The sequence below is a fragment of the Epinephelus lanceolatus genome, chromosome 14, assembly GCF_041903045.1.
Source record: "Epinephelus lanceolatus isolate andai-2023 chromosome 14, ASM4190304v1, whole genome shotgun sequence".
Lineage (NCBI taxonomy): Eukaryota > Metazoa > Chordata > Actinopteri > Perciformes > Serranidae > Epinephelus > Epinephelus lanceolatus.
The window spans coordinates 36,299,235-36,326,870 of record NC_135747.1 but is presented as its reverse complement, the minus strand read 5'-3'; the positions used below and the strand labels follow the sequence as shown (position 1 = coordinate 36,326,870).

The 27,636-nt window shown below is 41.2% G+C and overlaps 2 protein-coding genes across 3 annotated transcripts; both read right to left on the bottom strand.

The window, feature by feature from the left end:
* Positions 1-271: 271 nt before the first annotated feature.
* Positions 272-17,037, bottom strand: pla1a (phospholipase A1 member A). Of its 2 annotated transcripts, none has more exons than XM_033617510.2 (11): positions 16,538-17,037; positions 15,172-15,397; positions 14,417-14,594; positions 7,957-8,065; positions 6,675-6,776; positions 6,463-6,555; positions 6,090-6,272; positions 4,123-4,212; positions 3,813-3,918; positions 1,273-1,428; positions 272-752 (listed from the first exon to the last, which is right to left on the bottom strand). In XM_033617510.2, the coding sequence occupies exons 1-11, from the start codon at positions 16,602-16,604 to the stop codon at positions 662-664; spliced, it is 1,401 nt and encodes a 466-aa protein (XP_033473401.2). In that variant the 5' UTR covers positions 16,605-17,037; the 3' UTR covers positions 272-661. The 2 variants fall into 2 exon arrangements, with proteins under 2 accessions (XP_033473401.2, XP_033473402.2); XM_033617511.2 differs by having other exon boundaries at positions 6,090-6,254.
* Positions 17,038-18,928: 1,891 nt separating this feature from the next.
* On the bottom strand, positions 18,929-22,624 carry hsd3b1 (hydroxy-delta-5-steroid dehydrogenase, 3 beta- and steroid delta-isomerase 1). Its single transcript, XM_033618051.2, has 3 exons — positions 22,140-22,624; positions 20,923-21,087; positions 18,929-20,257 (listed from the first exon to the last, which is right to left on the bottom strand). The coding sequence occupies exons 1-3, from the start codon at positions 22,288-22,290 to the stop codon at positions 19,449-19,451; spliced, it is 1,125 nt and encodes a 374-aa protein (XP_033473942.1). The 5' UTR covers positions 22,291-22,624; the 3' UTR covers positions 18,929-19,448.
* Positions 22,625-27,636: the final 5,012 nt, after the last annotated feature.

The window sequence follows — 27,636 nt, the reverse complement described above, 5'->3', positions numbered from 1 at the left end:
AAGATGTCTGTGTTTTGTTCATGGGGCCATGATTTCTTCATAAAGCTCTTTGTGTGCAGTGAAGATGTAGTTTGTTTTCTGTGACTGTCTACTTCCTGTCATATCTGTGAGAAGGTCACTTAAAGGCCCAGCGTGTACAGGATTTAGGGGGTTTATCAGCAGAAAAGAAATGAAATATAACAAGTATGTCTTTATCAGTGTAACTGAATTGGTGTCCACCAATGTCAAACATCAATATTTAACTTTCAAACATCTACAGAGAAAAGCAGAGCACAGTCACCAGTTTATTACAAGACAAACTGAATTCAGCACCATTAAAACTACAAGTTAGAAAATATGTAAGAAACCTGGAACATCCTAAAACCAGAATACAGAAGAATAGGGAGCTGCAGGGGGAGAACGGAAAGGCAAACCTGAATAACAACAAAGTCATGATGTTGGAGGATCAGTGGATTAGCCAAATAACCAAATAATAAAGTACAACTAGGCTGCTTGTTATCAGTAGCAGAGTGATCGTCTCTCTAATGGTAACTTCCTCTCCAGGATAAAATGCAGTCTTTGGCTCTGATCATTATGGTCAACAGTGAAACAGTGAAAGTACGGTGACTTCACTGTAGATGTGTTTCCCCCCTCAGTGTCTTTCTGAGTAGATCTCACTTCCTTAGTAGAAGCCACACACCTGCACCAAGTCATGTGACCACGGAGCTCCTCGTCTGACGTGGAAGTTGTTCACACACAGTGGCTCCTCTCGCCTGAAACGAGCACACTTCAATGTCATTTAAATGTTCTGTTTCTTTCTTTCTTTATTTGCTGAAACTGTCTTTACATCCACAGAGTAGTATATGACACAGATAGTGTGTGGGGAAAAAAATCACGTTTTATTGCCGTCTCATAGTGCCTCTTATGGCATTTGCAAGAATCCACCACATGTGATGGAAAACAACCAATCAGAGCTGAGGAGCCTCTAACGCAGAATGTACTGTTTAAATAAAAAAAACATTTTACTGCCATTTCTTGCTCATTGGCCAACATAAACACAACTCATTACAGTGGAAACCCATCAGTGTCACTGAGTACAGAACTTAAGTAACTGTAAATCAAGTCAGATATACAGCCCTGACTACTTGTATACTTTATCTCCGTATGTGGCCGCTCAACAGAAACAGGCCTGGAAGCTGTTGTTGATTTACAGGACAAAATCTAGCAAGAGGAGGCGTGGGAGCTCCAACAGAACAATATGTGTGTGCACGTCATGTGACAGGTATACTGCACCTGAGAGAGGGGAACTCTGTGAGGCACACAGACTTGACGTGGACGTCTCCCTGTCTGTAGAAACGAGCTCCGGTGTTCTTCAGCTTGATGGTGTGGATCTCACACAGAGCGACGGGGTGAGACAACACCGTCCTGTACACCGTCGTATCTGTCCGACTGCAATACACACACATAAACACACATTGTGCGTGTAAATAATGTTGTCATAACCACACAAGACCAGACACACACTCAGATAATCAACGTTCATCACACAGGACAGTTGTTTCCTTCTGTGTTTATGACTTGGACAGACTGACTGCTACGTCTCACGCTGCTTTTCTTGACTGTTACATTTTCGTTTTTAATACAAAAATATAAACCAGTGGTGGAAGAAGTACCCTGATCCTTATCTTTAGTAAAACTAGAAATACCACAATCTAAAAATACTTCATTACAAGTAAACATCATGAAGTATGGAAGCATTATATGCAAAATATACTTTAAGTATGACAAGTAAAAGCACTCATTATGCAGAATGGCTCCTGTTTTTGTTTTTATCACTTACAAATACATGTGAGAGTATTTTATAGTTTGGTCATAATTCCTGTAAGAATTTTTGAGTTATGGCCAACAACATGTTTTGTGAGGTCACACTGACCTTTGACCTTCAACCACCAAATTCCGATCAGTTTATTCTTCAGTCCAAGTGGATGTTTGTGCCAAATTTAAAGAAATTTCCTTGAGGTGTTCTCAAGATATCACGTTCAAGAGAATGAGACAGATTCAAGGTCACACTGACCTTCACCTTCGGCCACCAAAATCTAATCAGTTCATTGCTGAGTCTAAGTGAATGTTTGTGCCAAACATCAAAAAATTCCCTAAAGGTGTTCTTGAGACATCTCGTTCACGAGAATAAGACAGATTCACGGTCACATTGTATTTGACCTTTGGCCTCCAAAATATAATCAGTTGCTGAGTCCAAGTGAATGTTTGTGCCAAATCTGAAGCACTCTACAGTCAATCAGAACTGAGTATCAACCAGACCATGGTATAATGTAATATGATATAGTATAATATAAAAGCTGTGTCTCAATTCAGGGGCCGCAGCCTTTGAAGGACACATCCCTCGCGGTCTACGTCAGCCACGTCCTTTGAAGGCCGCATCAGCCAAACTGAACAGATTTCCTGGTTGCATCACCAGTTGTTCTCGCCCCGAACTGTTGGTGTTCTTGTTACCTATAGCAACCAGCTGCGCTTGATGAAAGAAGGAGTAAGCTAGTAAGTTAGTGAGCCCTAAATCATGGACCCAGAGACTGTTATTATGTATATATATTTTTCATTCAATACTTGAGGAGATGATTCACCGCCAGGGACACCACCATTTGATATATTTCAGGCTGATGATGGACCGTGTTCAGATAAACTAGCTAATAGTAATTTTAACAACAGTTAACCGTTAGCTAGTTAACAACTGTTAGTTAACTCAATATATAATTGTCAACGGCTTGCAATGCATCTTGGGATAGGTTGGGCCATGAAGGATTCATCCATTGCATCCTCCAGATTCTGGGAAAGAAGGCTGCATTTCTCGGCCACATTTGAAGCCTTGGTAGCACCGGTGTGATGCAATCGGTCTTCAAATGAAGCCTTCAAAGGCTGCAGCACCTGAACTGAGACACAGCTAATATAACATTATATAATATAACAGCCTGGCCACAGAGACTGGCAGACACAGGCAGGCCTGGCTGCAGAGAGAAGACAGGCTGTGTCAGCTCTGTCCTCAGAGACAGGTCGAGACAAAGCACTATTTCCTGCTACACTGAAGCATAGATGACATCAAAATCAAGTTCTTTACAAAAATAAAATGTAAACTCCGAGATTTTGATTCACTCTCTGACCAGACTAAAATGCAACATCTGCTTGGAGAAAATAGTGTCAGCGCTATAGATGCAGCAAGATATGTCAGTGAATGTCACAGCCTAAGAGACAACAGACACAACAATATATAGTTCATGTCATCACATATAATATATCTAGAACTGTAAGAATGTTAGTATGCACAATGTGAGCAGCTGAAGTCCTCCTGAACTCAGGTGAATCTGTACACATATCTCTGCACCTGGCCAGGCCTGTTTACAGTGAAACATACAATACATCTCTTCTATAAACAGAAGCTGCCTGCTCAGCTTTTCTGGGAAAACAAAAAAAAAAAGACATTACAGTACAAGTTCTGGGATGAGCGCTGCTGCATCGGAATCTGTCAAACAGACCAGCTGTCACACTGAATCTGCTCCACTTAAACTTCTGGTCTGATATCAGAGTTTAGATTCTGTAACAAGGATCATGGATGATGTAACTGGACCTCTTGTTGGTGTGCACGACAACAATATAAACAATAACACCCTCTTTTTTTTATCACTATCTCACCAACACAACACTGAACCACAGCATTTTGTTCTGCATGTACAAAACAACATCTATGTGTAGAGAGGACTTTCAACAGCTAAAATTTCTGGAAAACTGAATAAAAACTGTGACGTTACAGATGTGGTACCTACAGCCTGAGCCGCCGCTGTGTTCCCTGGTTCTCGGTCGTCAGTGTCACCTCCAACTCAGCGCTCTTATCCAGAGGAGAAACCTCCAGCTGCAGCAGGATGTGATGAGCTGAGCAGAGCGGGAAACATAGATTTAATACTGAACTACGACATAAAAACTTTTGTTTGATTGCTGGAATGAAAGAAGGGCACTATATAAAACATTCAAATAATTAGCCATCTTGAAAGCTCAACTGGTAAGACTGCAAATTCTTAGAGAATCCAAATATCAGTGTGTTTGAATAATCAAGTTCAAGGACAGTCGGACACTCACAGCAAAAAGGTGGTGAAGACGTAGTGAGCAGGAACAGCTTCTGCTCTCTGGGGAGTGGAGACGTGGTTATCCCATTGTTTTCTGATAAACCTGAAAAAAAACACACACACACACCCTTGTAAGTGGAGTCATGGTGTCAAGCAGCTGCCCATACGTCACACAAATCAAACAGGCTCCATGTATGTTAACTGTGTCACTGTATCAGCGCCTGTTGGAGTATCAGAGGGTTGAAATGATAAGAAAGTGCCAAAAGCCGCAGTGTGACGAGACCGGAGCTGCTGCCTGAGTGCAGCCTGATGTCATATCTGCTGGTGATACTGAGACTTCACAGATACCCAGTTTATATTCTTTCAGTGGTTTGATGTTACCCCACCTTCCTGTCCCTCCACACCCTGATGGAAACACCTGTGACTGTCTGTCTTTTACACACTGTGAAAATACTCCACTGCAAGTAAATTCAAAACAATTATCAAGATATGAGACGATATATATCTTGTTAGATTTTGGATGTCCTTGTATCGTGATGTATCGTGGTGTTTTCCCCCATTTAAAAGGCTGCATTGCAATAAAGTGATATAAATCTATCAACTTACCAGACTTTTATATTGGTTTTAATGCTTGTCTTAACCTTCTTAATTGGTACATTTACAGTACTGATGATTATTAATCTATGCAGACTCTACGCCATAGCCTACGCACGTAGCCTACGCACGTGGCCTACGCACGTGGCCTACGCCATTGTGAGCATTTATACTTGTGTTTTCGTGTCTGCTGCAGTTACACCTCCAAAAACTCTAGTCAGCGACAGGGTTTCTGTGAAGTGCCGTCAAGTTTAGTTTATTCAAAACACACCCAAAATCCACTTTAATCACGACTTAATAGAGACAGTTTCAAACACAAGTACACAAATCAGCTTCACTATAACTCGCAGCATTCACAGACGAACACTTGTCTTTATTTGGACACATTTTCCCCACAAATACAACATTCTAACATTATTAGCACAAGCCTATGGCATTTTATATTGTATAAATTAGCCTAGCAGCTAGCAGACTTTTCCTCTACTCATATAAAGCCAAGGACAACAACAACATTTAACAAAGGTCATGTTACAAATTCGGCTCCATTACAACTCATAAGGTTCACTGACAAAACAACTGTCTTATACTAAACATGTTTTCCAAGCAAATATAACATGCTAATGTAATTAGCACAAGGTTATGGCATTTTACATTCTATAAATTAGCCTAGTGACAAGCAAAGATTTTTGTGGAGGCTTTATTGTCTTCACAATTTATTGTTTCTTATCTGTGAAAGTAAAGTAACGTAAAGTAAATAAAAGCTTCGTTTCCACTGAGGGAAACAATTTCAGCTTCCAGAAATAGACAGGAGGTCTGTGTCGCCGCGACGTGTGGTTACATTTCTGGGGAGGTGCACGTCAGGCTACAGTGTAGGGTATGGCGTCGATTCAAAGCAGAAGTATAAATCCATCATTAAAGACATCCCCCTGGCCACCCCTTTGGTGCACCACTGAGATACATGATTTTCACTGGACAGGAAGGGGTAAAAACCTGTATTCTGAAAAGTGACTAAAGCTGTCAGATGCATCTAGTGGACTAAAAAGTCAATCAATCAATTGATAAAAAGTACATAATTTGCCTCTGAGTTGTAGTGGAGTAGAAGCACAAAGTGGCAAGAAATATAAATACTCAAGAACAAGTCCCTCAAAGTTGAAGAACAGTATTTGAGTAAATGTAGTTTGTATCAGAGGCCTTAACAGTACTTCTCCAGTGAGTCTATTTATATGGTCAGATATTTGTAATATATTTTTTGTAGCATGACATAAACAACTCAGTCCCCAACATCATGTTGAAGGAGTGACTTCAGGTAATATTAAATAAGCATGCAGAAAATAACCATCTTTATTTTTCACGTAACTCATTTAAATACGGCTTGTGTTCTCTCACCTATAGTTGGACACCTGCCCTTGAAGATATCACAGTCCAAACAGCGTCCCTTCAGGAAGTCCTCATAGCTGTGGCACGGGATCCCCACTATCGGGCACGAGCCGTTGAGTGCGCTCATGTAGACATGCAGCGCCCTCATGTGGTCACATATCACATAACCATACACTGGGAAGTAGATGAGAACTGACAGAACACACAGAGAACACTGACGGAGCCAGGTGTCTACAGAAAATTATACTTATTTAAAATTTTAAATGTGTCAAGAGAGTAAAGTGGACAGTCTGAGCTATATTTAGAGGACACATTTATAAACAACAGACTCTCTAAGGTTGTTTATTCTCAGCTTTTAGGTTTCAGTGAGTGCTGAACTTACTTGAGTTGAACCTGGAGCGAGCACATCCAGTCTGGTCCTTTCCTCCGTTCAGAAAGAAGTCCACATGACCGACAGGGATGGAAATACCAAAATCTGATGCAGAAATCAAACCTCATTAATGCTGCAGTGGTGCCTTTAGTACTTAAGTGATAATGGAAAAGAAAACAGCGTAATTGTAAGGCTTTATGGTATTCAATGTAGAGTTTTCTCACAGTCAGAGTCTGTGTGGATGGCGTCGACAAACTGAGCATCAGACGGGTCCAGACGGTCATATGTGTCGGCTCCTTTAAACATGGGACCAGCTGGGTCAACACCTGGGTCACAAGAAGAAGAACATATGTTTAGGAATAAAAGGACAGCATGAAATTCACTTCATTGGAAATAATGATTCAGGAGGATTTTTTTCCTTGAGTGCTCTGAAAATGTTTTCCCATAGCATGAGAACTGTGATGAGCCTGGTTTTTCTTGGTTATGTGTTGTAAATAAAGTATCCATGGCTGATAGTTGTTGACAGTCACAAACCATTGGGGTTAAGTTTTACATGATCACTTTGTGAGAATAAAAGCAGCTTTTGTCATGATCCTGGGTTTTTATCAATATTATGTTATTTTGTGGACTTCTGTGTTTGTGTTGCTTGTTTTTTGTTATTCAGTCATGTTTAATCTGCTTCCTGTTTTATTTTGTAGATTCTCTCCTCTTGTGTAATGTCTGGTTTTACTCCCTGTCTTTGTTCGCCTGTTTCCTGTCACACCTGTCTTCTACGAGTCTCGTTAGTCCTGAGCTTTTATTCCTAATGAAAAGAGAATTGACGCGTTGAAAGCAAACACAAATGCACTTAGGGATGTTACTTTAGATGTCCCCAAACTTTCTGGTACTGAAAAAGAGCTTTACTGACCTCTACCCACAGCTGACTTTTGAAAGCTTGCGATGGTTTGAACGTATTGATTTCTTAAAGCTGTTATTTTTCCATTTTTCAAATTTGATGACCAGACTCCAGTCAGCAACTGCGTATCCTCTGACTTGCACTTCAAACTCGCTCCAGCTTCCCCACTCAGACAAAAAGACCTGATATAAACAAGCGAACAGTGGCGCATTGTGTCGGCTGGTGTTTTCTGGGAACAGACGTCAGCTTCAGAGAGGCTCTCTTATCAAAGTGCTGTTGTCCTTTGAAGAGCGAGGCTAATCTTTCAAGGTCACACTAAAAGCACATTCAGAGTGAGAGGCTCTGTGAGAGACTTCATTGTCTGGCCTGTTGTTCTGCAGCAGAATAACAGTAGCCGGCACCTTTTATTTTTCCAACCAACAACAGTATTACAGAAGTTCTCCCTCATGGTTTTGTTATTTATTTAGTAGAGGAGGGTGATTCTTCAAATTGAAGTGAAGCACAGGTGAAGCAAAACTTGCATCAAAGTATTTTCTTCACACAATATACAAGTGAAAGAAGAAAAACCTGCATTTAGACAATAGTGAAGTGTTTCCAATTCATGGACTCACCTGTGATTCTTCCTATCTTCCCCTCAAACAGAGTCCCCACAAAACCAGCGACGTGCGCCCCAAGACTGATCCCGATGAAGTGGAAGGACTCTAGTTTGCATCCATGTTTCTGTTGCACAAGACAGATGCAATCTTTAGTCATTTTATTTTCACCTGAAACAGTTTCTGCAGTGGTTCTGTGGTAACTCTGAGTTTACTGGGTGCTAAACTGTGTCTCTGTTTTATTCAAATAGCAAAATCAGGACTGTGCATCACTCCTGAACAGCAACATACTTGAAACTAATTTGCTGTAGAATTTCTATCAGCACTTTCAGACGTAGTGGTGAGGCATGGCTGGCTGACCTGAAGGGAGGCAAAAAATGAGTTGTATTGTATGAATGACCACACATTTTTCCCATTCTCTGTAGATTAGCGTACACCAGAATCTGGGCTTTGTTTGTTGCCCCAGAGGTCCACCAGTACTCCTACCCTGGAATGCCACAACTTCAACTTCAATTTTATTTTGTCCCTGGAGGGCAATGAGTTGCACAGCAAGTAAAAACATACATAAAAAGGCACAAGTGAACACATAAGAATATAGATACTCAAAATAACCAAATAAATAAAAATTCAGAGCAAATTGTATGGCTAGCAGCAGCTGAGAACAAGGGTAAGTAAGTAAAGTGCATCGTGACCCTACAAGATGGATAATATCGACTGTAAGATCAACATCTGTCAGTCATGATGCTGTTTTCAACATCAAACCATCTAGGCATCTATAGACATCTAAAAAAAAACATGGTTATCAACAACAAGCATCAGTATTAACATCATCTTAACCACCACCATCACTCATCATGTAATCATCCATGGTTCAAGGTGTTAAGTATTCAAATATTTTGTCAAAAACTACCCTGGATAACGCAAAAAAACCCAAACAAACACAAAAGAGGAAAGGCCCTATCTAGAGCCAGTGCTTGGTTTGACCTTCTGGGCTACTGTAGGACAACACGGTGGACTCCATGTAAGAGGACCTGCTCCCTATGTAGATATAAACAGCTCATTCTGAGGTAACAAAAACACAACAATTCTTAGATTCAGGTGATTATAAACTAATGAAAACATAGGTACATAATATTCTATTTCTGCCAATAGATGGCCCTAAATCCTACACACTGGACCTTTAAAACATCCATTAATTTAAAACAGCAAAAACAAAATCCCTTTGACAAATATGGAGGATGAGCTTTCCTTTTCCTCATAAATCCTTTTATTTAATTAAACACATTTTGTCAAACAACACAGGCTCAATCTCTAAATCTTCTCTCATTCCTTTCATATTTAAAAAATATTATACTGACTACACTCATAAAATGCCATGTGTAATTCACACAATTCCACCCACCAGTGACATGTCAATATGAAAACTCATGGTTTGAGTTTAAATGAGAAGAGCTAGCTGGTTCCATTACAAGCAATGTTTATTTTAAGCTAACATGTAGTTATGACTCCCTAAAGCTGGCACTATCTAATACATGTTTTAGCCCATTGCTAGCAAAACTAAATTATCACACTTTTTATCTGTTTAATGTGCATGAAGTCTTAAATGGTATATAACTACCTAACTTTGAGTTAAAACATAACTAACTTATAATTTGTATTTAAACAACTTTGTTTGCTAACATTCTAAGCTAGCTAACATTGGTTAGCATCTGACCTTGAAGCAAATGAAGGGGTTTATTGATCTTTGATAGATTCAGCTGTGAGTGAGGTCTTCCACACTGTTTTATCCATATTCAACATTTCTCCTCTTTAATATTTGGCTTTCGAAAAGTGAAAAATTCGACTCCTTATGCTGAACATAGAGGATATTTCCAGGTTCTCTGAGAGCCCGAATAGCCTCCTGCATAGTTGAGATTGCTAAAGTAGGATTGAAGGCGGCCATTTTAGGGAGGGGCTTAGCGACATAGACATATATACATAGACGCCGCATTGACTGCCGCTGCCTATCAGAGCTGACGTCCTCGCCGGCCACCATCTTAGATGGGTCTCGCTTCGCCTCCACAGTGCATTCACTTCTATTGAGGAAGGATCTGTATGCACAAGTAAAATAGAATAACTCACTGAATTTTCAACTGATTTTCACGCGGTTTGGTTTGTTACAAACAGCACACGTAGTTATGATACAGGATGCTTTCGTACATTAAAAATGCGGGATTTCATGCTTTAATACTTTCTGCAGATAGCAACAGCATGTTATTTAGGTCACAACACAGTTATTTTCTTCACCTCAACCCCAGAGTGGGATATATACAGTACAGGCCAAAAGTTTGGACACACCTTCTCATTCAGTGCGTTTTCTTTATTTTCATGACTATTTACATTGTAGATTCTCACTGAAGGCATCAAAACTATGAATGAACACATGTGGAGTTATGTACTTAACAAAAAAAGGTGAAATAACTGAAAACATGTTTTATATTCTAGTTTCTTCAAAATAGCCACCCTTTGCTCTGATTACTGCTTTGCACACTCTTGGCATTCTCTCGATGAGCTTCAAGAGGTAGTCACCTAAAATGGTTTTCCAACAGTCTTGAAGGAGTTCCCAGAGGTGTTTAGCACTTGTTGGCCCCTTTGCCTTCACTCTGCGGTCCAGCTCACCCCAAACCATCTCGATTGGGTTCAGGTCCGGTGACTGTGGAGGCCAGGTCATCTGCTGCAGCACTCCATCACTCTCCTTCTTGGTCAAATAGCCCTTACACAGCCTGGAGGTGTGTTTGGGGTCATTGTCCTGTTGAAAAATAAATGATCGTCCAACTAAACGCAAACCGGATGGGATGGCATGTCGCTGCAGGATGCTGTGGTAGCCATGCTGGTTCAGTGTGCCTTCAATTTTGAATAAATCCCCAACAGTGTCACCAGCAAAACACCCCCACACCATCACACCTCCTCCTCCATGCTTCACAGTGGGAACCAGGCATGTGGAATCCATCCGTTCACCTTTTCTGCGTCTCACAAAGACACGGCGCTTGGAACCAAAGATCTCAAATTTGGACTCATCAGACCAAAGCACAGATTTCCACTGGTCTAATGTCCATTCCTTGTGTTTCTTGGCCCAAACAAATCTCTTCTGCTTGTTGCCTCTCCTTAGCAGTGGTTTCCTAGCAGCTATTTGACCATGAAGGCCTGATTGGCGCAGTCTCCTCTTAACAGTTGTTCTAGAGATGGGTCTGCTGCTAGAACTCTGTGTGGCATTCATCTGGTCTCTGATCTGAGCTGCTGTTAACTTGCCATTTCTGAGGCTGGTGACTCGGATGAACTTATCCTCAGAAGCAGAGGTGACTCTTGGTCTTCCTTTCCTGGGTCGGTCCTCATGTGTGCCAGTTTCGTTATAGCGCTTGATGGTTTTTGCGACTCCACTTGGGGACACATTTAAAGTTTTTGCAATTTTCCGGACTGACTGACCTTCATTTCTTAAAGTAATGATGGCCACTCGTTTTTCTTTAGTTAGCTGATTGGTTCTTGCCATAATATGAATTTTAACAGTTGTCCAATAGGGCTGTCGGCTGTGTATTAACCTGACTTCTGCGCAACACAACTGATGGTCCCAACCCCATTGATAAAGCAAGAAATTCCACTAATTAACCCTGATAAGGCACACCTGTGAAGTGGAAACCATTTCAGGTGACTACCTCTTGAAGCTCATGGAGAGAATGCCAAGAGTGTGCAAAGCAGTAATCAGAGCAAAGGGTGGCTATTTTGAAGAAACTAGAATATAAAACATGTTTTCAGTTATTTCACCTTTTTTTGTTAAGTACATAACTCCACATGTGTTTATTCATAGTTTTGATGCCTTCAGTGAGTATCTACAATGTAAATAGTCATGAAAATAAAGAAAACGCATTGAATGAGAAGGTGTGTCCAAACTTTTGGCCTGTACTGTATATATATATATATATATATATATATATATATATACAGTATTTATATACTGTATAAACACAATATACACAATACAAAACACAGTATAGCATATTATGTATAGCACACCTTTGTGCACATATTCACTTTTCCACCAGCTGTGCTGCAAATATCCCCTGCTGCTCATCCTTCTGTATCTTTTTTCAAATTATCTTGACCACAGTCCCATTTTCATAGTTATAATACCAATACAAAAATTAATGTCAGTGTTTATGTAAATACTGAAAATGTTTTTTTCTACTTTTGAGGGATCACAGCAGTCACTGTAATAAGAATAAGAAGAACTTTATTAATCCCCAAAGAAAATTTCAAAGAAGTCTGTAAGATCATCTATTTAACAAAGAATTATTAAGTCTGATGGCTGTGGGTATAAAAGAGAGTGTGTGTGAGAAATAAACTCAATCAACAATCAAGCTTTTTCTTTATTAAAATATATTAATACATTTATTAATATGCTATACTATGTTTTGTATTGTGTATATTGTGTTTATACAGTACAGTATAGCCTATATATATATGTGTGTGTATATCAATCAGTTCAATCAATTTTATTTATAAAGCCCAATATCACAATTCACAATTTGCCTCACAGGGCTTTACAGCATACAACATCCTTCTGTCCTTTGGACCCTCACAGCGGATAAGGAAAAACTCCCCCAAAAAAACCCTTTAATGGGGGAAAAAAACGGTAGAAATCTCAGGAAGAGCAACTGAGGAGGGATCCCTCTTCCAGGACGGACAGACGTGCAATAGATGTCGTACAGAACAGATCAGCATAATAAATTAACAGTAATCCGTATGACACAATGAGACAGAGAGAGAGAGACAGAGAGAGAGAGAGAGAGAGAGATGCAGGTAATGACAGTAGCTTACAACAACATTAATGAAAGTAATAATATTATAGTTATAGTTCTGGCTACTGTGGTACAATATGTTGAAAGTATGTATTAATATCTGGCAGTATACATGTGTGACAATAGTCATATGTGTATAATAACAGTAGAAGTATGACTAATGACTAATGATGGCAGCAGCAGGAGGCATCTGGCAGGACCACGGCAGCAGCACAGTATATGTGTGTGTATATCTATATCTATCTATATATATGTATATATATATAGATAGATATAGATCTCTCTCTCTCTCTCTCTCTCTCTCTCTATATATATATATATATATACATATATATATATATATATTCCACTCTGGGGTTGAGGTGAAGAAAATAACTGTGTTGTGACCTAAATAACATGCTGTTGCTATCTGCAGAAAGTATTAAAGCATGAAATCCCGCATTTTTTATGTACAAAAGCATCCTGTATCATAACTACATATGTGCCGTTTGTAACAAACCAAACCTCGTGAAAATCAGTTGAAAATTCAGTGAGTTATTCTATTTTACTTGTGCATACAGATCCTTCCTCAATAGAAGTGAATGCACTGTGGAGGCGAAGCGAGACCCACCCAAGATGGCGGCCGGCGAGGACGCTCTCAGGCAGTCGATGCGGCGTCTATGTATATATGTCTATGGCTTAGCGACTTCATGTAGGCTATGGTGTGTTCTTGTTTACCAGGTCAAAGTGAAATCATGATCCTAATAAGAGTACTTAGTAAGCTTATTTACTTGGACCTTAGTTATCTATATTGAATTGTTATCATATGATAATAATCTTTATTTGTAAAGCGCTTTTCAAAGAAGAGTTACAAAGTGCTTCACGTGTCAATAGTTAAACAGACGACATGAAAACGACAACTAAAAGAACTGACTGAAACTTAAATAAATAAAAGACAGTTTAAATGAGCTTAGAACTCAAGTAACATCAGGAAAGGCTCACCAATAAAAGTATGTTTAAAGAAGGAACTTAAAAGAGATCACTGACTGGTCCCGACCAGATTTCCTCAAGCAGTCTGTTCGGCCTCGGGGCGCTGTCAGCAAACACTCTGTCCCTTTTTCTTTTCAGCTGGGTCTCTGGTACAAACTAAAGACCTCACCCTGAGAACCTCAAAGTATGTAATTTTTCATAGTTTACCACAAGTACACTGTGAAAAATGATTCATGGGGTTGGTGGATACCGTTTGGAATAAAGAAAGTTTTCAGCATAAAACAACATTAAATGTTTTAGTCAATTGACAGCTTATTTTAAGGAGTTTGTCAAAATCCAAAAACATTTTTGACATTTTTGGGTAGGATAGAATTGAAAATATAACCTGACCACTAAACATCACCATATCTTTGGATAAATATTAGGTTGGTTCAACTTAATTTTCGAGGTCAAAACAAATCATGTTGGTTGCACTACATTTATTGGGTTTGTCAGATTATAAAAGACTAAATATAATTGAATATAAATTGTTACCTAATTTGTTTAAGTTGAACCAATGGATTTTTTAGAGTTTGTCAACAATAGAAATTTAAGCAATTTCAGGCTAGAATTAAATCACCTCCTAAACTTCTGAGAAAGAAGTGAATTACGAATGTTGGGTAACGTCTATCGTTTACCTGCATCTGGTTGATGAGGACAGAGATCTGCAGAGCCACCTCCTTGTAATTCTCCACCACCAGGTTATAGGCGAAGGAAGCACCATAGACCCAGTCCACTACCACAACGTTCGCATCCTGCGCCCTCAGCAGGGCCCGCGCCAGCTCCTTCACCCAGGACGGCTTTCTGCCCAGGGCCCTGCGAGGGGTAAAGGCGAGAGTAGGGTCGGGTCAGGGAGGGTGGGATTAAGCAACGTGGGAGGATGTTGGAAAGGACAGATGGAGGAAGTGACTTGTACTCTATAAACTAGTGATAAACTTTGTCTAAAACAAACAAATAAACAAAGCTGGTCCCCCCAGATTTACATTTTCTTAGCTTAGGGGAAGCCTCACAATGATTTCACTTTGTACGAATTCCCAAAAATGACTCATAGGACAGTTTTTGTTTGTTTAGGTCATGGTCTTGGGGTTAGAGTGGTTATAAAGTCAGTTTTTATTTACTCAGCTGACCTGCTTTGTCAGGACTGTGTGAGAGTGGTTTGATCGGACCAAATAAACCTTTAACCTTCATCACATTCTCACCCAGATCTCGCTAAATCCTGACTGGTGCGTAGAAATCATCATGATGACATGATCATTTTTTATGCAACTTTTTCTACTTCAAAGCAGTACGAAGAGCACAAACAAGCACACAAATAAAAAATCTATCAAGAGAAATAACCAAAACTATTGCGGCTCATAAAGGGAAAAAGTGTTTTTAAGGGTCCTCTGCTCACCTGTACCCGTGGATGATGACCTTGGTGGGCCGGGAGATGTTGAAGTAGGACAGCTGCTGCTGTGATTCACCGAGAGAGTCCTGGTCAAACTTTTGTGCACAGTCCATGTTTGCTCTGGTCATCAGCAGGTACTCGACCTGCAGCTTGATTCTCCGCTGCCGGTACTCCTGCCAGGTGGTGTTGTTGAGGTCAGCGCACTCATCATATTTCCCCCTTTCCTCTAAACCTGCTCAGTTAGAAGGACATAATGTTGTATTAATTGGGCCTGGATGTTGAGTGTTGGTCTTTATGCATCACACAACAGCAAATGCTGAAATGATGAATTCAGACAATAAAACATGACATATTGTTTATTTGACACCAGATGACGGCCAAATAAAGCTCTTTCTCCTTTCTCTAATACAGTTTTTCTTACTTGCTTAGACACAATTTCGGGAACAACTAAATATTTTGGCAAACCTTAGCACACAATTAAAAAAAAATCATACAAATGAATCACAGATTAATTGAGAAACTGCTTTATTCAGTGTTTTTACCAATTTTATTCACCTGCTCTTTTGTTGTGGAGAGGAGGAGACCTCTGCGTATAATTAAGCTCCCGGTAAAAACATTCGGATCATAAAAACGGTGAGCACAGATTAGCAGGTACTGGGCAAGCAGCGCGTCTACGATGTGCCCAACAGCGTAGGAGAAACACTGATTTGTAACGTGAACGTTCATTTTTGTGTTTTTACTTGTTTTAATCACCTAGTCCCATTGCTTTAAAGAGGAGAAAACCTCTGCAGATAATTCAGCTCCTGGTAAAAAACTCCTGAACAATGAACACTGAATGAATCTTAACCAGGAGAAGTTGTGTCTGGTTGCAATGTGCAATCCTCACCACTAGATGCCACCAAATCCCCCTAAATCTTACAAAGTAGACCTTTAAGGTTACATTACATTACATTACAGTCAAATTGTTTTTGAGAGAGGAAACAAGAGATGGTGATACTTTATCTAATAACACTGTGTATCAATGTTTAACCTTAAATACTGTGCAATTTTGAACACAGAGACAGTCTTATTATTTTAGTATTTATATGATGTCATGCTAATATTTGTATTAAAAACATAAAGTTTTGCACTTAATGCACTCAATGTCCAGCTGAAACTACAAAGGTAATCCTGTTGTGCAGTCAAGAATCATATTTTCTAATGTTTTATATGATGCTGTATTCCAGTAAAGTACTCATGCAGTGTTACGTTTCACAAAGTTCAGCCCCCTTTTTCCTGTTTCACTTGAGCATCTTAAACTAAAACAAGAAAACCTAAAAACTCATGCAGAAGTAAAAAAAAAAATAAAAAAAATACCGGCTTCTTCACTTACCCAACACCAGTGCTGTGATGCAGGCTGTCAACACACAGAGGAGGACTGGTTTGTGTTTCCAAGGCATTTCTGTTGAAGCACAGAAGTAACACAGAGTAGCTGCCTGGTAGCTGTAGTTAGTGCTTAACAGCGTTCAGCTGCTCAGTCCAGCTCCAAATTGGTCAACCTTTGCTTGAGAAAATCCCGGCTCTGTGCAGTGTTGTAATTCTGAAGCGGCTGCTCAGCATTTAACTAGCACTCAGCTGGCACGACAGCGAGGCAGGAATCTATATAAAGCAGTCCAAGAGACTCCAAAAAGGAATGTTTCTAATTACACTAAGTTTCTTTTTCTTGTAAAGCTTCACAACAAACGTTCCCCTGTCCTTTTACTCAGTCATCACATTTGTCAGTGGGCGATTTTTTTCTCTCCCCCCAGACTGGGTTTTTACTGGGCTGACAAGCGGTTGAAGCTCTTTGCCTGGCGGTGAAGCCATGACCTCATTGGTGTTCAATGGCTGTTTGTTTGAAGTGCTGGACTCTGGCCTGGCTGCCCGCTGGTTTGTGTGTGGGTAGATGTGTGTGTCTTTGTGTGTTTGTGTGTATGTGAGGAGGGGTCACCCTGTTGTGTCTGAAGGAAATCAATAATTAGCTGACTGATTGTTCCACTTTCAATACTCTTACGTAATCAACACTCTCTCTAAATAAGCTGTAAACCACTCTGGGGAATTCCACCGCTTTAATTAACCAGTTGCATCACTGTTGGCTGTCACTGAATTATCTTTGTGGATCTTGAAACGGTTGTTATGAATACAGAGCAGGCTTGTCTGGATCTTGCCTCTGGTTTTAAAATAATTACAGACAAAAAGTGTAATCCTTTCCAAGAAAAATAGGTCAAGGGTAGGTTCTGCAGTTGGCAGTCATTTTGTGTTTATCACATGGTGATTTAGAGCTGAATTATAATTAAGGGCTCAAAACAAAAGTATTAATAGAAACATTAAAGGGACAGTTCACCTCATAATCAAATATACATATTTTTCCTCTGACCTGTAGCACTGTTTATCAAGGTAGATTGTTTTGGTGTGAGCTGCAGAGTGTTGGAGATATCAGCTGCAGAGATGTCTGCCTTCTCTCCACCATAATGGAACTAGATGGCACTCAGCTTGTGGTGCTACTGCTCACAGCGCTAAAAAATGCATTTGAAAAACTCAACTGTCTCTTTCCAGAAATCATGACCTGGTTGCTCAAGATAATCCACAGACCTTGTTGTGAGCAGTTTCACATAGGAACTATTTTCTTTTGACCAAACTGTACCTTCTAACTGTATCATTGCGCAGAAGGAAGCGTGCATCTATTCATGGACAAGAGGCTTGTGACAGTGCGACATGTAAACGTTAATGCCATCCCCCTCGGCTGAGCTGTAACGTTAGCTAACTCAGTGGTGCTAGGTGAGTTGGCAGTAGATGCTAGCACAGAAGGAAACATGCATCTACTGCTAGTTCACCTAGCACCACTGAGTTAGCTAATGTTCAGCCTGCTCTCACCAAAAAAACGCCCACATAGGTCAAGTGTGCAAGCAGCTCTCTATGACCCAAACTCAAGTTTATTGTAAGGTGGTGCCCTCCGGTGGCCTCAGTAATTGTTACAGGAGCAGATGAGGAAGTTATGTGACGTTACATAAAAAGTGACAAAGTCAGTGTAACGTTGTCCAAATATTGAAGACGCCCATTCAAACAAATCAAACAAACATGGGACTTTCACCCAGGAGACCTGTGTTCGCATCCTTATGTTGTGTTCACACCAAATTTACATTGCATTACTTGCACGAGTTTGAACGCTTGATTATTTTGTGTTGACTCGTTTCATACGTGCGAATAACTTCACTTCACTTCACTGAATCTATGAATGAACCACCAATCTGTCCTGGGTGTCATACATCCCCAGAGGATCTCAGTGCTGATTGGCTATTGCAGCACAAATTGGTTGCTGGAGTTAAGATTTTTCAACTCTCGCGAAAAGCGTATGGCGCGAAATTGTGCTATTTGCTTCATTTGCACCACCTAATTTGCATCACTGGCATTATGTCCATTGCATCCATCACACCGCTTTGAGGGAATTTGCATCTAATTGTGTCTTTACATTGACTTTACATGTAAATCACTTGCGCACATTGTTTTGGAGGAGGACCCCGAGGCGTTCCCCGGCCAGATGAGATATGTAATTCCTCCAGCGTGTTCTGGGTCTGTCCCGGGGCCTCCTACCAGTGGAACATGCCTGAAACACCTCTAACAGGAGGCGCCCAGGAGGATCCTGATCAGATGCTCGTATCACTCCAACTGACCCCTTTAGACGAGCTCCCTCCGGATGTAATATAAGTAAATGAACATGTACAATGCATAAGTTTTTTTTTCTCCCCACAAGCTTTAATAGTGCACATAACAGGAACAACAGGTGATACTGAACACTCATTAATTGAAGCTACAAGATCTAAACCTCTGTTTTAATGCTGTGTACTGTAGCGTCTACCTCAAAACATCTCTCCTTAGGTTGAGGTAATTATCTGTAAATCCAAAATTAAGGAAGAAAAAAAGAGCAGATACAGCTTATCTACAATTAAATCCAGTATGTGTAGGAATGTGTAACTTTGTTGACTTCCAGTGGTTATATCAGAAACAAAAAAACAAACGAAAAACCTACAATATATTAAAGATATTAGAATAATTAGGCAGAAAATTACAGCATAATAAAATCCACAAATAAGGCCTTTAGAGAAACATCCCGTTTTTTAATGGGTGCTTCATATTTATTTCCACTAAACTTTAGTTTTGACTGTTGCTACAGAAAAATTATATTATTCATGCATAAAAACACAAGCAGACATAAACTGATAATGTATAAACATACTTAGAGTAAAGGACCATAAACTTTTCACTAGTTATTTAGCTCTTATTCTCTCACGCTCCTTCGGCAGCTCTGACGCGAGCCATTCAGTGGTGCGCCTGCGAGCTTCCTCCCAGGTGTATCTGGGGGTGTACCCCAGATCCCTCTTCGCCTTCTGATAGGAGAAGCTGAACGGCGTGTTCAACATGGTGATGAGCTGCCGGTTCAGCGGCGGGACGATGCGTACGATAGGTTGGAGCACCATGCAGACCATCTCCATTAAGAAGCAGAACATGTAGAAGAGCCACAGCGGGTACATGAGCTTTTCTTGAATGCTGAAGCCCAGAGGTGACATCACGACGTGGTTGAAGTCTGAATAACTCACGGGAGGCGTGTCGTCAGCAATGAAGTAAACCTTTCCTCCGATGACGTTTCTTTTTTGTGGATCACTGAGGCTGCGGGCTGCTTGGAGGTGAGCCACCGCCACGTTGCCCACATACACAGGATTCACTTTGGCCTCTGGTAGAGACATGCGATATAAAACATCCTTGTTTTGTATCCCGTCGCCCATGTGGCCCAGCAGGAAGCGGCACCCTTCACCATAGATGTACATGGGTCTGAGGGCGCAAGTGGCCAGGCGGCCTCCATTTTGGAGCACCTCGCTGTGGGCCTGCAGGGTTCTCTGCTCTGCCTCTTTTTTGGTCTTGCTGTAGGCGAACTTCAGAGTGCAGTCGTAAACCGTGTCCTCGCTGCCTTTGATTATGGGTTCACGTTTAGAGTTCGGTCCCATCACCTCGATGGTGCTGGTGTAGATGAAGGACACCACGTTCTCTTGAATACACGCCTCCAGAAGCAGCTGTGTTCCTGCAACACAAAGATGCTTCTGAGTTCATACAAGGTAAAGAGATCTTAATCAGCTTTCGTACTTTTGTAACACCAACAACAAAGTAAGCAGATTATAGTAGGAAAGCTGCAGCTTAACTTTTTCTTTTTAAGAGGGGCTGAAGTTGAAACTCTGAAGAAAGAAAGACAAAGTTTAGTTCTGCTCTCTCTTTATTTGTAATGTCTTGATATTTAAGTCAAGAAATTTAATAAATTCCAATCTTTAAGAGGAAAGAGTGAAGTTGAAGCACTGAAAGAAGGTGAAGTGGCTGTTAGAGTTAAAGTGTTGATGAATTCACATTTCAGTTGAAGTATGAATTCTGAATAAAGTTGGACTGTAAGTTGAAATGGAAATTAAAATTGCAGCACCGAAAGGAAGGAATTGAAGTGTCAGATCAAGTCGAACTGCTCAAAGGAACTGAATTGAAAGCATGAAGTGTAAACACAGGCAGATGTAGCAGTGTACCATATCCAGGAGTGGTACTCTGATTCAGTCCACTTGAAAAGGGGGTCTGGAGCAGTGTTGACATATGTGTGATGACATATGATTTCTTGATAATTGAGTCAAGAAATTAAAATCATCTAATAAAATCCAATCTGAAAGTGTGAAGTTTCCTCATATAAATGCATTGAAGCGACGGCCTTACCTCTGACATTGACCCCGTATAGCTCGCTGTACTCCACTGCGTCAAAAATGTCAATGATGGATGCGATGTGGAAGACGATCGATGCGCCTCGACAGCTTTTTCTCAGGAAATCAGCGTCTCTGATGTCGCCCTCGAAAACGGTCAGCTTTGTGTCGCCTCTACAGTCTGATGCACAGGAAATCAAAAAGAATCTCTAATTAATTAACACAACACAAGGTTTAGTTACTTTATATAGTGCCAACATTTTATTGTGTCTTTTATTCTTAAATAGAATTATTGCTGCTGTCACACAAAAAGCTGGGAGTAGTCAGCGATAATATAAAACAGCCTTACAGTGGACTTCAGCTGTTTTAAAGTTGATCTAAGGGCTTGAACAATTACATAAAACTACTGGTTTCAGAATATTAGTAGTTAGTAGCCTATTAGTTTAGTTTAGGGTAAGATTGGAGCACCAAAATCAATCTTGTATTTTTAATTATTAGTCTGTAAATGCTGCGTAATTTGGCTCTTGACAAAGAGATTTTAAAGGAATACTTCACCCCCAAAATGATCATTTCTGTATCAGTTACTCACTCTACGGTCAACGAGGGCACCAAAAACTGAGAAAATTCAGGATAAATTGAAGTCATTGGGGGCCACGTTTAACAACTATATCAAAACATTCATTTACAAATTCTCACGCAACTTGTGCAGTAAAATTCAACTCTCATTTATCCAGCTTTAAGCTCAGTACGTCCGAAACATGTGCAGTTTCATTAAAACCTTATGATTAAAAACACACAAGTACAATTAGCCTCAGGTATGGACGAGTAGCACAATGGCGGTGTTTATGTGAAAGTGTTTTAAATACTAATGCTTGTGTTTGGGAAGCACTGTGCACACAACTGGATTAATGAGACTTGGATTTTACAAGAGACAAATGTCCAACTGATCACTGGGAGCTGAAGTATTCCTTTAAATCTCAGTGACGCTTCCCTGATAAAAATAAGTTTAAGATAAAACTGAAACAGATCTAATATTACAAAGTGTTCCCCTGATATCAGTGTTGTTTCACTGCAGCTATAATAACAAGAGTAAATACTGCTACATTCAGATCTAGACTTAACTATTAGTTTTTTTTCCTGCGAAATGCAGCACACTATGGAGACAAACTTCACCCTGTACTGTTTATATATTTCATCTGAAGAGTTTAATAAAAAAAAACAGACAGCTTTTACCCTCCAGACTCTGTAAAAGCTGCAGCTGTATGTGTTTGTCCAGCAGTCGAATCTCAGCCATTCTCTCCTCCTCCAGCAGCAGCCTCACCAGCCTCTTTCCCAGGAATCCACTGGCTCCCGTCACCACACACACTTCACCTCTCAGAGACATCGCAGGTCAATTCTCTTGTAGTGTGAGAACAAAAAAACTTCTCTTCCAGTGGAGCTTTTGAAGAGGCTTCTTAAAAGAAAAAGTTCAAAGTGGAAAACAAGAATACACCTTTTGTGTTGCTGGATGTTTTGGGCTCTGAGCAACAGCACCTTGTGCCTCCCAGCTGCAGCCCTTTCACTTTTTGTAAAGCCAGAAACTTTACCAGAAAAAAATGATTTGTTCCAAGGCAGTGTGAAAAAAGGGGACGAGCTCTGCTACTTCACGGTGGAATGTAATGCTCTGTGGAGCGAGACAAAATAAGGGGCTGTTACATTTTATAAGCCAAGGACAGATGCTGTTGGAGGCTGTGATGTGTTATTGGAAATAGCACTCTGTTACAGAGAGAGAACACATGGCTGATATCTGGAGGTTAAGGGATTTTCTTTGTGAAGATGTCCTCTACTATGATGAAGTAACTGGTATGTGGTGGAAGAAGTACTGACGTCTTTTATCTAGCTAAGTAAAAGCAACAATACCACAATGAAAGAAAATTGTGTACATTAGTGACATTTCAATGTTGTCATGGTACAGCCAGTTTTAACAACTTTATATACTGTTGGGTAGTTCAACATACACAACTCATCCATCCATTTTCTACCGCTTATCTGAGGCCAGGTCACGGGGACAGCAAGTTGAGCATGTATTCTAGACGTCCCTCTCCCCAGCAACGCTTTCCAGCTCCTCCTTGAGGACCCCAAGGTGTTCCCAGGCCAGATGAGATATGTAATCCCTCCAGCGTGTTCTGGGTCTGCCCCAGGGCCTCCTACCAGTGGGACGTGCCCAGAACACCTCTGACAGGAGGCGCTCAGGAGGATCCTGATCAGATGCCTGAACCTCTTCAACCAACCCCTTTCAGTGTGAAGGAGCAGCGACTCTACTCTGAGCCCAGCCATCCTCCGGAGGAAACCAATTTCAGCCCCTCTCAACCGCAACCTCATTCTTTCGGTCATTACCCATAGGTCATGACAATAGGTGAGGGTTGGGACGTAGATTATTCATATGTCATAAATTTATCATGTTTTATGTATAAAAGCTTAAACTACTTACTCCAGCTGTAAGATAAAAAGCACAGTACTTCTGTCGTGCAGTACAAGTATAAAGAAGCAGAAAATGGAAATACAGAACAAGTTAAGTCCTCAAGTATCTCAAAGTGCCTCAGTTCTGTACATAAAGGTGCAATGTGTAAGATATGGACGTCTATCTTGTGAGGCAGAGCAACCTGGTCTCAAAGACAAGCCGTCAAAAAACATAGCTCCAGCAGCAGCTGTTGGCGTCAGATACAGACGAACAATGCACCCCTAAGGGTCTGTATGAGATGCACCAGTCTTTCACCCACTATGGCGTTCTCATCCCACCTCATCCAATATTGCTGCTTTGTCAGTGGACCTTCACGTCTAAAAATGACGTGCTAGGTAACCTGCAGATTCTGTTGTTGACATTCCACAATCCAATTTAGGCTCATTACTTGAATTGTGCTTTTTAAAATACACTTCTGTTTGCACAGCTGACTTAAAATGTTGGTGGAACATTTTTTACGACTATTTCCTTGTGCAACAAAAGCACTCGGTTAAGCATAGAAAAAAACATCATGGTTTAGCTCAACATCCACACAGGAAGTGAACTGCAAGCTTTTGGGTAAAAGTCAGGGGTCTGGTGGACCCATCCACCTCTGCACCTGCCCGCCCTATAGGGACTTTCCAGCTCTTTGTATTATGTAGTTGCTGGCAGCGTTACAAACATATCAATGCTTTGTCATGGACTTTCCTCGTCCACATACGGCGTGAAAGGTAGCCTGGGTGTGTGTTGGTTGTTGGCGTTCTGAGACGTCGTGTCAAGTTCTGCCTGTTACATGCATTGTCTTCTTTCAAAATACACTTGATTGATGTTTTTCTAACACTCGTGGTTGGGTTTGAGAAAAAAGAACAGGGTTTGGCTTCATAATTTTATGGGATGTGAACACAGCTCTCCCAGGTGAAAGTCGGTGTTTGCTGGACCTCCTGCCCACCCTACATGGATTTTCACCAGCTTAACAGCGACCAGCAGCATATCATGCCGACATTAAAGGACGGCTTTTTTCGTAAGTGTCTGACACCGCAAGTCACTGCCTAACCCAAGACAGCTTCTGTTCCAGTTGGCTGATATTTAACACTTAACTTCCACTTAAAGAAGATTATCTCCAAGTGTTTATGCCGACACACTGTGGAGTGTTTGAGCAAAACTCAGCTTTAACATTGCTGATTTCCTTAATGAACACTTTGTTTATTTTAAACCTCCGAACCTCCAACAAAAGAGACAAAAGGAGACATTTATTTATACAGGCACAGACCCTTTTTACAGCTTTGTTTGGAAACTCAGAGGAATAGTTTAATGAGGTTCATCTCAAAGGGAAGATGAGTAGATCAGATCTCCAGTACATTAACTAAATTAAATTCCACTCCTTACAATGGTACAAGGCCAGATCAGCCAAATAAAACAGATTTCACGTTTCAAGGTGACATCTGTCAGCCAGATGGTCGAACATGTTTTCTCTTACAGTGATGAATTATAGTTGACCATGCTTGCGTGATGCTCTGCTTAGCAAGTGGTGCGCTGGGTCATGAGTGTGTTGGAAACTCCAAGTGCTGCAGGGACTTACCCACTCTTATCAGCATCACCATGTTTATGAAAATCCATTTTCTCCACTTCAGTTCTTAAACAGGACCCTAAAACATTCATTCTCTTATGTTGAGCTTCTTTTGAGGCACTTTCCTATGTAGATGATTTGTTTTGTTGTCCTTAGTGTAGCAGTCGATATCACAGCTGTCTGTTGTCTTATCCGGAAGGTGAAGGATGAGATCTCACATCGGTAACATCATTCTCTTGCATCAGATGTACCAAAGAGTCTCAGTTTCGTCATGTGTGTTAATGTGCTTTTAGACTTGTAGCTGTTGAACTTGAAGGTTTTCTTGTTACTGACGGCTGGTATTGTTGTCATTGTTGTGAGTGCTGTGTGTGTCATCATGGAAAATCTTAATGCTGGTGGCACCTGTTGCAGTGGGAACCACCACAGACACCACAGAAGCTGTTTTGAGTATTCTGCCATGTCTCTCTGTCTGTGGATGGATTCCATCAGCAGGATAACATCACAACTGTGCAGGATGCAGTATCAAAACTATAAAGGTGTGTATTTGAGGTTAAAATAAAGGCCAAGTTTGGGGCATTGTTTCAGCTCTGGGGCCAGAAACTGGGGCATAGGCATTTGTGCTATATTTAGGCTGTTATTTTGCAAGTGTTAGTGGAGCTTTCTGTGGTTGGTTTTGAATGGTGGTGGCTGCCAGTCATTCATCAACATGAGAAAATCAACTCACCAGGCTGTAAACTCTCCTCCTGCCAACTTCTAGCCACTTAGCAACTAGCTGGCCAGGTTGAGGTTTTCAAATGTAAACATCAGTAAACATCAAGGAAGATGGAGAAGAAATGGACACCAGCTGAAATAGCCATTGTACAGGCACTGGAAATAAACTGGACACCTCTATGCCACATCACTTTCCAATGGAATAACATGAACTGTAATATCCTTTGATTCACTAAAACTTGGGCAAAATGGACAGCTGGACAGCTCCATTCAACCAGGAGGGTCTTTTTCTATAGGCTGATCTGACAGAGCAGAGGACTCTGGTGAGAAGAGGAGAGGAGCCGAATAAGGACTGGGGTGACATTGGAAAGTGAGGTGCTGTCCAGTTCCTGCCGTGGATCACTGCTAACGGTTCAGGAGGAGCAACCCTGCAGCTGTCTTGTTGAGGTCCAGATGTGCGGACAGTCAAAATATTCCACAGCCAGAAGCCATGTATTACCAGAACACAAATTACAGAGCGATAAGTCAAAGGAGCTGATGGGATCACATTTCACTGGAGTTTAGCGTCGTATAATTCCATGTGACAAATAAACAAATAAATGATTGATTGATTACACACTTATGAAAACATAGTCATGAATATAATGTATAATTTCTGCCTATATATGCCTATAAATCATACACACTGGACCTTTTAAAAAACTGCATATACAAAACATAACAAGTTAAACGTTTGTTCGTCCATTTTTATTCTCATCAGCGACATCACTCAGTTTTATTTGAAAAATTGAGTTTCATGTGATAGTTTCAAGCCTAAATTAGAAAATGAATTTCCAGTTCAAGTTGAAAATCATTGAGTCATGCTGTCTAGCTTACATCTTATGACTCAGTGTCACATACCTCGGGTATCATTGAAAGCCCATATAAGCCACATTGTGAGTTTGACACTTGGCTACGATACGGAGAATTCAGCTGATTTATCTCAGCTTGTGCATCATCATGATTACAACGGTTACACGCGCAGTTAAGTGTTAGCAGGATAAAGTCATTGTTGTTTTTGGTCTATTTCTGACGTGCATGCACAGTGTGAAAGACTCCAAGGCCTCTATAAATATTAAAGCATGACCACTACTACAGATTAATCTGAGCAAATGAATGATTTGTGCACTGTACGATTACCGCCGCGACTGGCCCCAGCGGCCTTGCGGCCACAGCTCGCAACTGCCGCTTCGACAATGGCAGAGTGGAACAAGGCCCATTCGGACTCAATGTCCCCCTCTGCCCTCGGGACGCGGTCGAAGCTCTCCCGGAGGTGGGAGTTGAAGATCATCTGGACAGGTTCTTCCGCCAGGCGTTCCCAGCAGACCCTCACTGTTCGTTTGGGCCTGCCAGGTCTGCGCGGCGTCTTTCCCCACCATCTGATCCAACTCACCACCAGGTGGTGATCAGTTGACAGCTCTGCTTCTCTCTTCACCCGAGTGTCCAGAACATATGGCCGCAGGTCAAATGATACGACTACAAAGTCGATCATTGACCTGCGACCTAGGCTGTCCTGGTGCCACGTGCACCGATGGACATCCTTATGTTTGAACATGGTGTTAGTTATGGCCAAACTGCGACCCGCACAGAAGTCCAATAACTGAACACCACTCGGGCTCAGATCGGGCAGGCCGTTCCTCCCAATCACGCCCCTCCAGGTCCCGCTGTCATTGCCCACGTGAGCGTTGAAGTCCCCCAGCAGAACAATGGAGTCCCCGGTCGGGGCACTGTCCAGCACCCGTCCCAGGGACTCCAAAAAGGGTGGGTACTCTGAACTGTTGTTCGGTGCATAAGCACAGACAACAGTCAGGACCCGTTCCCCGACCCGAAGGCGCAGGGAAGCAACCCTTTCGTCTACTGGGGTAAACCCCAACGTACAGGCAGAGAGTCTGGGGGCTATCAGAAAGCCCACCCTGGCCCTCCGCCTCTCACCC